The sequence below is a fragment of the Mus caroli genome, unplaced genomic scaffold, assembly GCF_978045245.1.
Source record: "Mus caroli unplaced genomic scaffold, Mus_caroli_1 scaffold_7, whole genome shotgun sequence".
In the NCBI taxonomy this organism is placed as follows: domain Eukaryota; kingdom Metazoa; phylum Chordata; class Mammalia; order Rodentia; family Muridae; genus Mus; species Mus caroli.
Genome location: NW_028227262.1, coordinates 48,002,765 through 48,019,433, shown reverse-complemented (window position 1 = coordinate 48,019,433; position 16,669 = coordinate 48,002,765). Strand labels below are relative to the sequence as shown.

The window sequence follows — 16,669 nt, the reverse complement described above, 5'->3', positions numbered from 1 at the left end:
AGTCACAGAACCCGGCACTCATATTCATTTTCGACAGAGGCTCTGCTGTGTTATTTCAAGTTTCCCGCTGCTAACAAAATACAGCTGATAAGACTATTTCTTGTGAGTGATAACGATGAAAAGTTAAGTCTTAATTTCAGCTCTAACCTACTAAAACTGTTTGAATAATTGATTAGACTCTTAAGTCAAGGCAATCAAATTTATTTTGGGTTATGCAATCACAGAACTGATTACTTTTCAAATAAAAATCCAGAGTGCCAGATTACTTCCCAGAATAAAAAGTAACAGGACATAGTTCATAGGAGTGAAAGTGAGAGTGGATGTACGTGGGAACACACATGGGAAAGCTTGCCACAGCTCTGCTGGTTTCCCCCTGGAAGGCACAACATTAGAGTCTCCAAGCTTAAATCTATAAACAATGCTTACAAAATCCTGCAAGACTACAAAGAGCAAGTACTTGTGATGTGCAGTTGCAGCTCGGCAGTCATTCATTTAGAGTAGATTGATTTTTCAAGGTAATTTTAGAGATCCGAGAAGTACCTTGGATGAAAAGCAAGAAAAAAAAAAAAAAACATAAAAAAAAAAAAAAAAAGGCAGCTTGTTTCCCACAGTTAAACGAGATAGATTTGTCAAAGGTATTCATTTATCTTAAACAACAATCCTTCAAAGTAAAATACTGCTAGTCTCAACCTATCAGGTGAATGAAAAGGCATCTTTCAGTTAACTATGATTCATTTTCACAATTATGATCTACTTCAAGCACATATCCTGCACAGCAAGAATACAGGTCACACTGAAGACAAAAAGCCAGGTGTCCCTTGGGACAAAACACTGGAGAAGTGACTGTCCCTAACAATCCAGTGAAGTCACCTGGACTTGGGGGATGAATTTCTCTTATTACGTACAAGGGGGTGAGCTTTTCTTTTTAAGGATATGAGAGATGGACTTCTCTCTCTCTCGTTTTCTCCCTTCCCTTCTCCAGCTCACTCTAGCCCCCCGCTCCCTCCAGGCCCCACTCACTCCAGCCCATAGGTTTTTTGTTTCTCATTACAGATGGTTGTGAGCCACCATGCTGTTGCTGCAATTTGAACTTATGACCTTAGGAAGAGCCGTCAGTGCTCTTAACTGCGGAGCCATCTCACCAGTCCTGGACTTCTTAAGGAAATAGGAAATGGACATCCCTTCTTTTGCTAAAGAATGAAAACTAGCTCTTCAATAAACCTTTATGAGGGCAAAGGAAAGAAACCATCCACCACACACATGGGTGGGACAAAAAACAAAGGCCAGGAAGTACTGAAAGTGACTTTTAGATGAATATGCCAGAACTAATCCACACAAATGGATGCTACCTTGGGAATTACTCTATCTTAAAGATGTTGTTGGGGCAATTTGAATTTGTTTTGAAGCCTGGAATTTTCCATATTCTTATAGTCAGAAAGTATTGGCTTTCCATGCTAAACCTAGCGGCAGTCAAGAGTCTTGAGAGTAGCCATGCTTTTCCTTGCAATGTCCTTGCGTTCCCAAGTCTTGGTAACAAGTCCCCTCCTAACCAATCACTGTATTTCTCAGGCGGAATGTCTGGGGCTCTGTACTAGAACTGTCAGTTTAGTTATCTCTGACAAAGCTGTAACCCTCACTGGAGAAGAGAATTTTCTATCCTCATTATTGGATCCACATGACCTCAGTGCCTAGAAAGTTATAGGATTCCAAAACAATGTAATGAGCAATGGAATCTTCAGCGTGAAGGGCTCTGGATGCTGCACACTTCTCCCTTTATCCTCCCTTTCTTAGAAAAGGTCAGTGTGCCCTTTATATTCTGAGGGGTGGGGGGGCCTGATCACTTTCATTATTTACATATAGAAAAGAGCAAAACTCATGATTACATCTTCACTTACTAAAAATTTACAACTTCTAATGCCCAGATCTGCAAGCCTTACCTAGTTGCAGTATCTTTATAGTGTCTCGGTAGGCTTTCAGCACCAGCTTGAAATGACGATAAAGTGGATAGCACAAAACTCTCCTTCCAAAGGACACCAGGATCTCATGAATGTCTGTCCATGTCTGTGAAAAGTCACCTCAGTAAGTCATTTCCATAAAGTACATCACACAACAAAAGCACACAATGAGAAAGAACAGTCGCGGTTAAACCCTGTAAACCTAGATCACTGACACAAGCCAGATTCTTGTATGCCTCACTTTATCACACTTCAAAATTCTTCATACTGCATCAACAAATCATAAATGTGACTGAGAACCCACAAGTGTAGAAGGATCACTTTAGAGTCGTAAGGGGACAGGCGTGCAGCCTATGGACTCAGACTTGGATCTGATGAGGGAGGATGAGGACAGGCTTCCTGGCTTTATAAGCAGCTCCGAGCTGAGGTGCTGACAAGGCTGCTGGTCCACTCTTCATCTTGGGAGAGTAAGAGTCTCCTATGGTACCTGTCTCAGTGCTGGACTGAACCTTACCTCCTCACAGAGGAAGTAATGAATGACGCAATCACACTTTACAACTTAAAGTATGCGTCATCTGAACTGACGGTACAACTTTGATGTTGAACAATCTGTTCCGAACTCAGAAACTTAAGATACTATTCTTTAGGAAAATAGATACAAAACCAATTATCACTCCACTGCAGATGGTCAGCAGGAGCAGTGGCATGGCTCCATGGATTAAGGTACTTGCACTAATGATGTAAACCTGAGTTCAATCCCTGACACCTATAAAGGTGAAAGGCAAGAACTGATTCCACAAAATAGTTCACATACATGACATGATAAGAGCCCTGCAAAATAATGATAATAATGACAATAAAATTTTGTTGTTTTTTCAAAAAAAAAAAGGTTAGTAGCTCTAACCATAAAATGATAGGATGCAAGACAATTAATATTTAAGGTGCAGGATGTAAGCTTTTTCAACTGTAAATTCAGCAATACTCACTTTATTGAATGACTTAACTGAGGAACAAAATAAATAACAGCTATAAACCAGTATTACCATCTAGGTCTGTTTTCCACTTTGAACTCTGAGCCTCAGCGCATTAATACAGCTGCAGCTCCACCCACATCTCCCCAAATATCCCAGAATCCTCAGTGCTCCTCCGTACAGTATTTGCCCCCACAATTCATAAATTCTTAAAATGCTTACCTGGTTTCGCTATCCCCAGCAAGTGTATTTTTAAAAAAGTATAATAAAGTTCCCAATTTAAAAAATAGTAAGAAAAACATTTAAACAACAAAAAACCTACTTAAAAGAAAGAAGAACAGAAAAATAGCTTTCTGACCTACTTCAAGTAGGAGTCATACCTCAAACCAGCAGAGTGTTGGACTCAGCTTTCTGATGGTCCACGCAGATTCAACCTTTGTTTTGGAGAAAGGAGTGTCACGTTCAGAAGTCATTTGGAAACAAAAGTAAATATATCCACTGAAACTAGTACAAGAGTTATATTGACTGACAGGAAAACGATGTATTTATGAAATATTTATGAAAATTATAGAAATAACCGTAGTGATGCAGAGACTAACAGATGCCTTTCCTCACTTTGCTGGGAATTGTATGAGATTAAACACTTCACTGATGAGAGAAACAGAATATACAAACAAATAAGCAGGGTCATTCAAACAAAACTGAAGCCAAATGTCTGCTGTTTCTTTCTCTGCTAAGTCACTAGCTGCTGAGTTGCTGAGCTGCTGCCCTGGTACTTGAGAACCTGCCTTTCAGAGACTGCATTTGAGGGTAACAGTAGTCCAGGGGTTTGAAAAGTTGCAAGATTTCATGCTCTTAAGAAACAATCAGTACATTTACCGAGTATAACACTTTCACTCATCACGATTTAGCGTGTGGAGCTGGGAGAAGAATACTAGCTGCTCGTGTACAGGACCTGGGTTCCCAGCTCCCGCATGGTAGCTCACAACCATCCATACCTGCAGTTCCAGGGGATTTGATGCCCTCTTCCAGCCTCTCCAGGCATAAACATGATGCACATACATACACACAGACAAAACCTCATATACCACCAGAGAACTCCTAAAGCTGATGAACAACTTTAGCAAAGTGGCTGGATATAAAATTAACTCAAACAAATCAGTAGCCTTCCTCTACTCAAAGGATAAACAGGCTGAGAAAGAAATTAGGGAAATGATACCCTCCACAATAGCCACAAATAATATTACATACCTTGGTGTGACTCTAACCAAACCAGTGAAATATCTGTATGACAAGAACTTCAAGTTTCCGAAGAAATAAATTGAAGATCTCAGAAGATGGAAATATCTTCCATGCTCATGGATTTACAGGATTAATATAGAAAAAATGGCTATCTTGTCAAAAACAATCTATAGATTCAATGCAACCTCTATTAAAATTCCAAATCAATTCTTCAAAGAGTTAAAAAGAGCAATTTGCAAATTCCTTTGGTATAACAAAAACCCCCAGGATAGTGAAAAGAATATTCTCAACAATAAAAGAACTTCTGGGGGAATCAGCATCCCTGACTTCAAGCTGTACTACAGAGCAATAGTGATAAAAACTGCATGGTATTGGTACAGAGACAGACAGGAAGATCAATGGAATAGAATTGAAGACCCAGAAATGAACCCACACACCTATGGTCACTTGATCTTTGACAGGGGAGCAAAAACCATCCAGTGGAAAGAAGAACATTTTAAACAAATGGTGCTGGCACAACTGGTGGGTATCATGTAGAAGAATGCGAATTGACCCATTCTTTTTTTTTTTTTGATTTTTAATATTTTTATTACATATTTTCCTCAATTACATTTCCAATGCTATCCCAAAAGTCCCACATAGCGCCCCCCACTTCCCTACCCACCCATTCCCATTCTTTTGGCCCTGGCATTCCCCTATATTGGGGCATATAAAGTTTGCAAGTCCAATGGGCCTCTCTTTCCATTGATGGCCGACTAGGCCATCTTTCGATACATATGCAGCTAGAGACAAGAGCTCCGGGGTTCTGGTTAGTACATCATGTTGTTCCAACAATAGGGTTGCAGATCCCTTTAGCTCCTTGGGTACTTTCTCTAGCTTCTCCATTGGGAGCCCTGTGATACATCCAATAGCTGACTGTGAACATCCACTCCTGTGTTTGCTAGGCCCCGGCATCGTCTCACAAGAGACAGCTATATTTGGGTCCTTTCAGCAAAATCTTGCTAGTGTATGCAATGGTGTCAGCGTTTAGAAGCTGATTATGGGATGGATCCCTGGATACAGCAGTCTCTAAATGGTCCATCCTTTCATCACAGCTACGAACTTTGTCTCTGTAACTCCTTCCCTGGGTGTTTTGTTCCCAATTCTAAGAAGGTGCACAGTGTCCACACTTTGGTCTTCATTCTTCTTGAGTTTCATGCGTTTATCAAATTGTATCTTATATCTTGGGTATCCTAAGTTTTGGGCTAATATCCACTTATCAATGAATACATATTGTGTGAGTTCTTTTGTGATTGTGTTACTTCACTCAAGATGATGCCCTCCAGGTCCATCCATTTGGCTAGGAATTTCATAAATTCATTCTTTTTAATAGCTGAGTAGTATTCCATTGTGTAAATGTACCATAATTTCTGTATCCATTCCTCTGTTGAGGGACATCTGGGTTCTTTCCAGCTTCTGGCTATTATAAATAGGGCTGCTATGAACATAGTGGAGCATGTGTCCTTTTTACCGGTTGGGACATCTTCTGGATATATGCCCAGGAGAGGTATTGCTGGATCCTCCGGTAGTACTATGTCCAATTTTCTGAGGAACCGCCAGACTGATTTCCAGAGTGGTTGTACAAGCTTGCAATCCCACCAACAATGGAGGAGTGTTCCTCTTTCTCCACATCCTCGCCAGCATCTGCTGTCACCTGAATTTTTGATCTTAGCCATTCTGACTGGTGTGAGGTGGAATCTCAGGGTTGTTTTGATTTGCATTTCCCTGATGATTAAGGATGTTGAACATTTTTTCAGGTGCTTCTCTGCCATTCGGTATTCCTCAGGTGAGAATTCTTTGTTCAGTTCTGAGCCCCATTTTTTAATGGGGTTATTTGACTTTCTGGAGTCCACCTTCTTGAGTTCTTTATATATATTGGATATTAGTCCCTTATCTGATTTAGGATAGGTGAAGATCCTTTCCCAATCTGTTGGTGGTTTTTTTGTCTTATTGATGGTGTCTTTAGCCTTGCAGAAGCTTTGTAGTTTCATGAGGTCCCACTTGTCAATTCTCGATCTTACAGCACAAGCCATTACTGTTCTATTCAGGAATTTTTCCCCTGTGCCCATATCTTCAAGGCTTTTCCCCACTTTCTCCTCTATAAGTTTCAGTGTCTCTGGTTTTATGTGAAGTTCCTTGATCCACTTAGACTTGACCTTAGTACAAGGAGATAGGAATGGATCGATTCGCATTCTTCTACATGTTAACAACCAGTTGTGCCAGCACCATTTGTTGAAAATGCTGTCTTTCTTCCACTGGATGTTTTTAGCTCCCTTGTCGAAGATCAAGTGACCATAGGTGTGTGGGTTCATTTCTGGGTCTTCAATTCTATTCCATTGGTCTATTTGTCTGTCACTATACCAGTACCATGCAGTTTTTATCACAATTGCTCTGTAGTAGAGCTTTAGGTCCGGCATGGTGATTCCACCAGAGGTTCTTTTATCCTTGAGAAGAGTTTTTGCTATCCTAGGTTTTTTGTTATTCCAGATGAATTTGCAGATTGCACTTTCTAATTCGTTGAAGAATTCATTTGGAATTTTGATGGGGATTGCATTGAATCTGTAGATTGCTTTTGGCAAGATAGCCATTTTTACAATGTTGATCCTGCCAATCCATGAGCATGGGAGATCTTTCCATCTTCTGAGATCTTCTATAATTTCTTTCTTCAGAGACTTGAAGTTTTTATTATACAGATCTTTCACTTCCTTAGTTAGAGTCACGCCAAGATATTTTATATTATTTGTGACTATTGAGAAGGGTGTTGTTTCCCTAATTTCTTTCTCAGCCTGTTTATTCTTTGTGTAGAGAAAGGCCATTGATTTGTTTGAGTTAATTTTATATCCAGCTACTTCACCGAAGCTGTTTATCAGGCTTAGGAGTTCTCTGGTGGAATTTTTAGGGTCACTTATATATACTATCATATCATCTGCAAAGAGTGATATTTTGACTTCATCTTTTCCAATTTGTATCCCTTTGATCTCCTTTTGTTGTCGAATTGCTCTGGCTAGGACTTCAAGTACAATGTTGAATAGGTATGGAGAAAGTGGACAGCCTTGTCTAGTCCCTGATTTTAGAGGGATTGCTTCAAGCTTCTCACCATTTACTTTGATGTTGGCTACTGGTTTGCTGTAGATTGCTTTTATCATGTTTAGGTATGGGCCTTGAATTCCTGATCTTTCCAAGACTTTTATCATGAATGGATGTTGGATCTTGTCAAATGCTTTTTCCGCATCTAAGGAGATGACCATGTGGTTTTTGTCTTTGAGTTTGTTTATATACTGGATTACGTTGATGGATTTCCGTATATTGAACCATCCCTGCATCCCTGGGATGAAACCTACTTGGTCAGGATGGATGATTGTTTTGATGTGTTCTTGGATTCGGTTAGCAAGAACTTTATTGAGGATTTTTGCATCAATATTCATAAGGGATATTGGTCTGAAGTTTTCTATCTTTGTTGGGTCTTTTTGTGGTTTAGGTATCAGAGTAATTGTGGCTTCACAGAATGAGTTGGGTAGAGTACCTTCTGTTTCTATTTTGTGGAATAGTTTGTGAAGAACTGGGATTAGATCTTCTTTGAAGGTCTGATAGAACTCTGCACTAAACCCATCTGGTCCTGGGGTTTTTTTTAGTTGGGAGACTATTAATGACTGCTTCTATTTCTTTGGGGGATATAGGGCTGTTTAGATCATTAACCTGATCTTGATTCTACTTTGGTACCTGGTATCTGTCTAGGAACTTCTCCATTTCATCCAGGTTCTCCAGTTTTGTTGAGTATAGCCTTTGGTAGAAGGATCTGATGGTGTTTTGGATGTCTTCAGGATCTGTTGTTATGTCTCCTTTTTCATTTCTGATTTTGTTAATTAGGATGCTTTCCCTGTGCCCTCTAGTGAGTCTGGCTAAGGGTTTATCTATCTTGTTGATTTTCTCAAAGAACCAGCTCCTTGATTGGTTGATTCTTTGAATAGTTTTTCTTGTTTCCACTTGGTTGATTTCACCCCTGAGTTTGATTATTTCCTGCCGTCTACTCCTCTTGGGTGAATTTGCTTCCTTTTGTTCTAGTGCTTTTAGGTGTGTTGTCAAGCTGCTAATGTGTGCTCTCTCTAGTTTCCTTTTGGAGGCACTCAGAGCTATGAGTTTTCCTCTTAGAAATGCTTTCATTGCGTCCCATACGTTTGGGTATGTTGTGGCTTCATTTTCATTGAACTCTAAAAAGTCCTTAATTTCTTTCTTTATTCCTTCCTTGACCAAGGTATCATTGAGAAGAGTGTTGTTCAGTTTCCACGTGGAGGTTGGCTTTCTATTATTTATTTTGTTATTGAAGATCAGCCTTAGTCCATGGTGATCTGATAGGATGCATGGGACAATTTCAATATTTTTGTATCTGTTGAGGCCTGCTTTGTGACCAATTATGTGGTCAATTTTGGAGAAGGTACCATGAGGTGCTGAGAAGAAGGTATATCCTTTTGTTTTAGGATAGAATGTTCTGTAGATATCTGCCAGATCCATTTGATTCATAATTTCTCTTAGTTTCACTGTGTCCCTGTTTAGTTTCTGTTTCCATGATCTGTCCATTGGTGAAAGTGGTGTGTTGAAGTCTCCCACTATTATTGTATGAGGTGCAATGTGTGCTTTGAGATTTACTAAAGTTTCTTTAATGAATGTGGCTGCCTTTGTATTTGGAGCATAGATATTCAGGATTGATAGTTCCTCTTGGAGGATTTTACCTTTGATGAGTATGAAGTGTCCCTCCCTGTCTTTTTTAATGACTTTGGGTTGGAAGTCAATCTTATCAGATATTAGAATGGCTACTCCAGCTTGTTTCTTCATGCCATTTGCTTGGAAAATTGTTTTCCAGCCTTTCATTCTGAGGTAGTGTCTATCCTTTTCTCTGAGATGAGTTTCCTGTAAGCAGCAAAATGTTGGGTCTTGTTTGTGTAGCCAGTTTGTTAGTCTATGTCTTTTTATCGGGGAGTTGAGTCCATTGATATTAAGAGATATTAAGGAAAAGTAATTGTTGTTTCCTGTTATTTTTGTTGTTAAAGTTGGCATTCTGTTCTTGTGGCTGTCTTCTTTTAGGTTTGTTGAGGGATTACCTTCTTGTTGTTTCTAGGGCGTGGTTCCTGTCCTTGTATTGGTTTTTTTCTGTTATTATCCTTTGAAGGGCTGGATTCGTGGAGAGATAATGTGTGAATTTGGTTTTGTCGTGGAATACTTTGGTTTCTCCATCTATGTTAATTGAGAGTTTGGCTGGGTATAGTAGCCTGGGCTGGAATTTGTGTTCTTTTAGTGTCTGTATAACATCCGTCCAGGATCTTCTGGCTTTCATAGTCTCTGGTGAAAAATCTGGTGTAATTCTGATAGGCTTGCCTTTATATGTTACTTGGCCTTTTTCTCTTACTGCTTTTAGTATTCTATCTTTATTTAGAGCATTTGCTGTTCTGATTATTATGTGTCGGGAGGTATTTCTTTTCTGGTCCAGTCTATTTGGAGTTCTGTAGGCTTCTTGTATGTTCATGGGCATCTCTTTCTTTAGATTTGGGAAGTTTTCTTCTATAATTTTGTTGAAGATGTTTGCTGGTCCTTTGAGTTGAAAATCTTCATTCTCATCCACTCCTATTATCCGTAGGTTTGGTCTTCTCATTGTGTCCTGTATTTCTTGGATGTTTTGAGTTAGGATCTTTTTGCATTTTACATTTTCCTTGATTGTTGTGCCGATGTTCTCTATGGAATCTTCTGCACCTGAGATTCTCTCTTCCATCTCTTGTATTCTGTTGCTGATACTCGTATCTATGGTTCCAGATTTCTTTCCTAGGGTTTCTTTCTCCAGTGTTGCCTCATTTTGGGTTTTCTTTATTGTGTCTACTTCCCTTTTTAGGTCTAGTATGGTTTTGTTCATTTCCATCATCTGTTTGGATGTGTTTTCCTGTTTTTCTGTAAGGACTTCTACCTGTTTGATTATGTTATCCTGTTTTTCTTTAAGGATTTGTAACTCTTTAGCAGTGTTCTCCTGCAATTCTTTAAGGGATTTTTGTGCTTCCTCTTTATTGTCTTCTGCCTGTTTAGCAGTGTTCTCCTGTATTTCTTTAAGTGTGTTATTAAAGTCCTTCTTGAAGTCCTCTACCATCATCATGAGATATGCTTTTAGATCCGTGTCTAGCTTTTCCGGTGTGTTGAGGTGCCCTGGACTGGGCGAAGTGGGGGTGCTGGGTTCTGATGATGGTGAGTGGTCTTGGTTTCTGTTAGTAAGATTATTACGTTTACCTTTCGCCATCTGGTAATCGCTGGGGTTAGTTGTTATCGTTGTCACTGTTTAAAGATTGGAGCAGAAGCTGTGTTCCACTCACCAGCAGTCCCAAAATCCTGCGGCGGGGGTCGTGGGTAGCTGGCGGTTGTCAGGCAACCCTGCGCTCCAGCTATCCAGGCGCTGATCTGGCCGGATGAGGCCTGTGGCCCTACTCAGGCCGGTTTCTGCTTCCCTAACTAATGCAGTCTCAGGTCCCGCGCAATTGGATTGGGGCAGAAGCTGTGCTCCACTCACCAGAAGTCTTAAGATCCTGTGGCGGGTGTTGTGGGTAGCTGGCGAGTGTCAGCCGACCCTGCGCCCCAGCTGCCCCGGTGCTTTTCTGACCGGAAGAGGCTTGTGGCCCTATGTAGGCCGGATTTCTCTCTCCCCAACCAGAGCAGTCTCAGGTCCCGCGTGATTGGACTGGAGCAGAAGCTGTGTTCCACTCACCAGCAGTCCCAAAATCCTGCAGCGGGGGTCGTGGGTAGCTGGCGGGTGTCAGGCAACCCTGCGCTCCAGCTACCCAGGCGCTGATCAGGCCGGATGAGGCCTGTGGCCCTACTCAGGCCGGTTTCTGCTTCCCTAACTAATGCAGTCTCAGGTCCCGCGCGCAATTGGATTGGAGCAGAAGCTGTGTTCCACTCACCAGAAGTCTTAAGATCCTGTGGCGGGTGTTGTGGGTAGCTGGCGAGTGTCAGCCGACCCTGCGCCCCAGCTGCCCAGGTGCTTTTCTGACCGGATGAGCGAATTGACCCATTCTTATCTCCTTGTACAAAGCTCAAGTCCAAGTGGATCAAGGACATCCACATAAACAGATAAACTGAATCTAATAAAAGAGGAAGTGGGGGAAAGTCTTGAGCACATGGGCACAGGGGAAAAGTTCCTGAACAGAACACCAATGGCTTATGCTCTAAGATCAAGAATCAACAAATGGGATCTCATAAAATTGCAAACCTTCTGTAAGGCAAAGGACATTGTCAACAGGCAAAAAGGCCACCAACAGATTGGGAAAAGATCTTTACCAATCCTACATCTGATAGAGGGCTAATATCCAATATATACAAAGAACTCAAGAAATTAGACTCCAGAGAACCAAATAACCCTATTAAAAAATGGGGAACAGAGCTAAACAGAGAATTCTCAACTGAGGAATCTTGAATGGCTGTGAAGCACCTAAAGAAATGTTCAACATCCTTAATCATCAGGGAAATGTAAATCAAAACCACCCTGAGACTCCACCTCACACCAGTCAGAATGACTAAGATCAAAAACTCAGGTGACAGCAGATGCTGTCAAGGATGTAGAGAAAGAGGAACCATTGTTGGTGGGATTGCAAGCTGGTACAACCACTCTGGCAATCAGTCTGGCAGTTCCTCAAAAAAATTGGACATAGTATTACCTGAGGACCCAGCTATACCACTCCTGGGCATATACCCAAAAGATTCTCTAACATATAATAAGGACACATGCTCCACTATGTTCATAGCAGCCCTACTTATAATAGCCAGAAGCTGGAAAGAACCAAGATGTCCCTCAACAGAGAACTGGATACTGAAAATGTGGTTCACATTTGCACAATGGAATACTACTCAGCTATTAAAAATGATGAATTCATGAAATTCTTAGGCAAATGGATAGAACTAGGAAATATCATCCTGAGTGAGGTAACCCAATCGCAAAAGAACACAAATGGTATGCACTCACTGATAGTAGATATTAGCCCAAAAGCTCCAAATACTCAAGATACAATTCACAGACCACATGAAGCTCAACAAGAAGGAAGACCAAAGTGTGTGTGCTTTGGTCCTTCTTAGAAGGAGAACAAAATACTCACAGGAGCAAATATGGAAATAAAGTGTAGAGTAGAGACTGAAGGAAAGGCCATCCAGAGTCTATACCACCTGGGGATCCATTCCATGTACAGTTAGTTACCAAACCCAGACACTATTGTGGATGCCAAGAAGTGCATGCTGACAGGAGCCTGATATAGCTGTCTCCTAAGAGGCCCTGCCAGAGCCTTACAAATATAGAGGCGGATGTTAGCAGCCAACCATTGGACTGAGCTCAAAGTCTCCAATAGAAGTTAGAGAAAGGACTGAAGGAGTTGAAGGGGTTTGCAACTCCTTATGAAGAACAATATCAACCAACAAGATCCCTAAAGCTCCCAGGGACTAAGCCATCAACCATGGAGTATACATAGTTTGTGTGTGTGTGTGTGTGTGTGTGTGTGTGTGTGTGTGTATATATATATATTACACTCTAAATAGCTCCAAGATTATTCTTTTAGATCATATGTAGACTGCAATAGTCACTTTAAAATTTCACAGAATCAAGACAACAAAAAAATTGGCATCTCTTAACTCTATTGCACTAAGATGTTGTGTGAATTAAGTGGATAAAATCACAGAATAGGTGCTGCAATACAAAGTAAACAGGCACGCACGCGCGCACACACGCACACACGCACACACACACACACACACACACACACACACACACGTGCGCGCACAGGCCTCCACACACACATACAGGGGAAAAAGCTAGGCAGATAAATAATCTTGTGACTGTGGTTATTACTAACTACTGGAATTACAGAAAATCCAAAAAAAATCTAATTTTTTTTGTATAATCAAAAAGGAAACAGAAAGTATAGACAAGGCTAAAATGGAGCTTAGGCCATCATCAACAGTGGCCCTCAGGCTGGTGTTTTCCCAGCATTCCTCTCTTTACTGACTGAAAGACTGGAGGATGGACTGAGGCACTGCCAGCTGAACCCACAGACTTTACACCCCCCACCCACCCACACACAAACAACACGTGGCTTCTTTAGCAAACAAATGAAGATGAAAACAGGTGCAAGCAGGCTCTCCACTCACAGCTCAGCCTAGCTTTGACCTCTCAATCCTCTTGTCTCAACCTAAGGTGAACCTTTTAAATAACAACAACCAAAGAAAGATCCCAGTTTTGGAAAGAGTAGCAATTCCAAGTCTTTCTGGGTGCACCTTCTGTATGCTAAGATTCTTTCTGCAATGGTTTTCCTGCATGTGGTGAATGAACGCTTTGAGGAAACCCAGTGAGTGTTGTAACTGGCTGTTTTCCACCCTTGGCTTTATTTCACACACTTCCCTGCTCTGCTATAACTGTCTAGTAGTAGATCCACTGCCCAGAGAGAAGAGGCAAGACCACAGGTCAGCATTATGCTCTAGGATGACTCCCCACTACCATACTGTGACCGCCATGGGTACTTCTGCAGGACAGATCCTAAGTCAGCTATCACAAAAGGCTCTGCGCTCAACAGGGGAGCTCGGGCTACCTTTAGCTAAAGCAGTAGCGACACTGGCACACATGGACTTACGCTGTGCTCTCCTTCAGTGACACGTACTTCATAGCAATAGGCCAGCAGGATGTCAACCAAACCATAGTACACTTGACGGTGAGCTGTCTTGTCCAGCAGGTAAGACTTATTCACAAATTTTCGTAGCTGATACTTTTCCTCTTCTGAAAAAGACACTAGAAGAAAACACAGTTCTGAAAATTAAATGTGCCATTCAAGTTCATAAAACCACCAGTGCAGAAGATTTGCCAAAATTGGAATTTTGGATGTAGAAAGCGAAATCAGAGTTTTTTATCCTTAACATTGCATATAAGGCACTTTCTTAAAGGAGGTGTCTCCAGCTTTATTAAGAGCCATGCATCTGTTTAAACCTTCCAGACCTTTCCCTCCTATCACAACACTGCTACACTTAGGAAATTTCAATAGCAGTTTCTCACTTAATCTTTTTCCTAAGGTTTATCCTTATTATTTTAAAGTATGTGTACATGAGCATACACATGTGCTTCTATGTGTATGTGGCCATTTGCACATGAGTGCAGGAGCCTGGAGGTGCCAATAAAGACAATTATGCACCACCTGACATGGGTGCCGGTCAATTTGATGGGGCCTTTGTGTTAACTGAGCTACCCACTTCCCAAATGAATCTAGCTTGTGTCAAGCTGACATAAATTACCAGCACACCAGCCTACACGTACTTCCCGTCCTGCTGGCAATAAAGTTAGCAACGATTTTCCCGTTCTGTCCCAGTTTAATGGATTTAAGTGAGCACGGTAAGATTTCCAAGATGACCTCCAAAGAGGGACACCACTTCCTATGTGGGATAGATCCTGTCAGGTGATTCTGTCCAGCACAGTATGGCAAAGATGACAGGACAGTCACTGCCATGCTCACATTCCAGGGTGTCCTAACTGGTATAGCCCTTTGGTGAGGTGGCCCGTGAAAAGACTGTGTGGCGGGTACTTCTGGGACCTGTACAATCTGAAGATTTAAGAGCAGGCAAGAAAGTGGGGCCACGGTTTTACAGCTCCTGAGAAGTGAATTCTGTCAATAATGGTGTGAGCCTGGAGAAAAACTGTAGCAAACGACATCCAGTTTTTAAGAGAGATGGGCATATTTGGCTGGTAAGCACGTCCAACCTTTTAACATTGCAAAATGATGCTGTTGTGTCATGATGATCGTCACATCCAAGGATCCAAACAATATAGCTACAAAAAAGATCACTAAAGGGGCTCATCATGCTTTATTTAAATTTAGGGTTTTGTGTTGGGCTGCATTCATAGTTCTCACCCCACCGGCCACAGGCTGGGCACATCTGAGCTACTAGTCTCCCAAGGCCCCGAGCAGAGAACCCATCGGAGTTCCCTGCCCTGTAATGGATGGACTGTGAGAACATAGCGTGGGGAAAAGCTGTTCTACAGCAAGAACCTCTTAAAACTGTGACGCACACCAGGCACTTCAGTCAGTGCCACTCGGCTAAGTGTAGAGTGGTATTGCCCAGTTGTGTTGGCCAACGGGATTTGCTCTGCAAAGTGCCCACTGGACTGTGTTCTCTCCAATTTTCCCTATTGAGTAGTTTGGCTTGTCAAGTTTTGAAAACCTTTTTGTGAATTATAAATATAAATCTTTGGACCAGTAGATAGCTAAGCAGGTGACAGCACTTGCCAATCATGGCCGACCGAGTTTGATCCTGAGAACTCAATAAAGGGGGAAGAAGAAAACCAACTTCACAAAGTTATTCTCTGACCTCCACACATGAGCCATGGAATACACATACCACACACACTACACACACAAGGAATAAATTAAATACATTAAATGGAAATGGTAACCAAATTCCAAATTTGTGACTTTGGAATACATGTTGCCTCAGAAACTGTTTTCAATACAATCCCAAACAACCCTTTAAATAAACAAACGAACAAAAACCCCAAACAAACAGATTCTGGGTTTACATCCTTGGCTAATGTCTTTCCAACCTCTGAGTCATAAATGAAGTCTCTTTAAGATTGTTTCACTTGGGGCTAGAGAGATGGCTCACTGGCTAAAAGCACTCTTCCAGGAGACCCAGGTTTGAGTCCCCGTACCGACACGATGATTCAAAACCATCTGTAACACCCATTCCAGAGGATCTGATGCTCTGTTCTGACCTCTGCAGACACCGGTCACAAATGTGGCACACAGATATACATGGAGGCAAAACACGAATACACATTTAAAAAGTAGTAACCATAAACCTATCTGGAAGCCAGCATCTCATGTCTCAAGACTTGTCTTCATTCTAGAGGAACAGCGAGTCCCCACTCTACTGAACCACCGGCTCTTGTCAGACAGATTTGCTGATTTTGTTACTAAAATTACTTCAAAGTATTTTTGCTTTTTGTCAACTGTTGCAAATACAGTATTTTCCCCCACTGCCATCATTAAATGCTTCATGATAAAAGAGAAAAAATATTTCTTTTTATATATCAGCCACTCTACCAAATATTGACTACATATTCCAAAACAACACACTGAAATGCTTAAATGTTAATGATACAACAAAATGCTTTGTTTACATGAAGACAAGTAAGCATGAGACTTCAGTTGCTAAGTTTCCTTTGATGCCTATAGTTTAGGCAATCTACCACACATCTCTCTTCCCTAACTTTTTATTGATTCTTTGTGAATTTCATATCATGTACCCCAATTCCATTCATTATCCCATCCCTCACCATTACAAACTCCCCCCACCTCAAAAAAAAAAAAAAAAAAAGAAAGGAAAAGTAGAATAAAACAAATCTTGTCATGGAACCTGTAGCGTCACAGAGTTTCCCACACTATACCCTTTTGCCCACACATCTTT

The 16,669-nt window shown here is 41.2% G+C and overlaps 1 protein-coding gene across 2 annotated transcripts in view; it reads right to left on the bottom strand.

The window, feature by feature from the left end:
• Shq1 (SHQ1, H/ACA ribonucleoprotein assembly factor) overlaps nt 1-16,669 on the bottom strand; it is a 99,584-nt gene that overhangs the window by 53,908 nt on the left and 29,007 nt on the right. The window contains exons 7-9 of one of the 2 annotated variants that reach the window (XM_029478869.2): nt 13,876-14,003; nt 3,307-3,360; nt 1,938-2,061 (exon numbers count right to left, since the gene is read on the bottom strand). In XM_029478869.2, coding sequence (XP_029334729.1) covers nt 1,938-2,061; nt 3,307-3,360; nt 13,876-14,003 — 306 coding nt within the window. Of the gene's footprint in view, nt 1-1,937; nt 2,062-3,306; nt 3,361-13,848; nt 14,004-16,669 lie in introns of both variants that reach the window. The other variant, XM_021165304.2, reaches the window with a different exon arrangement.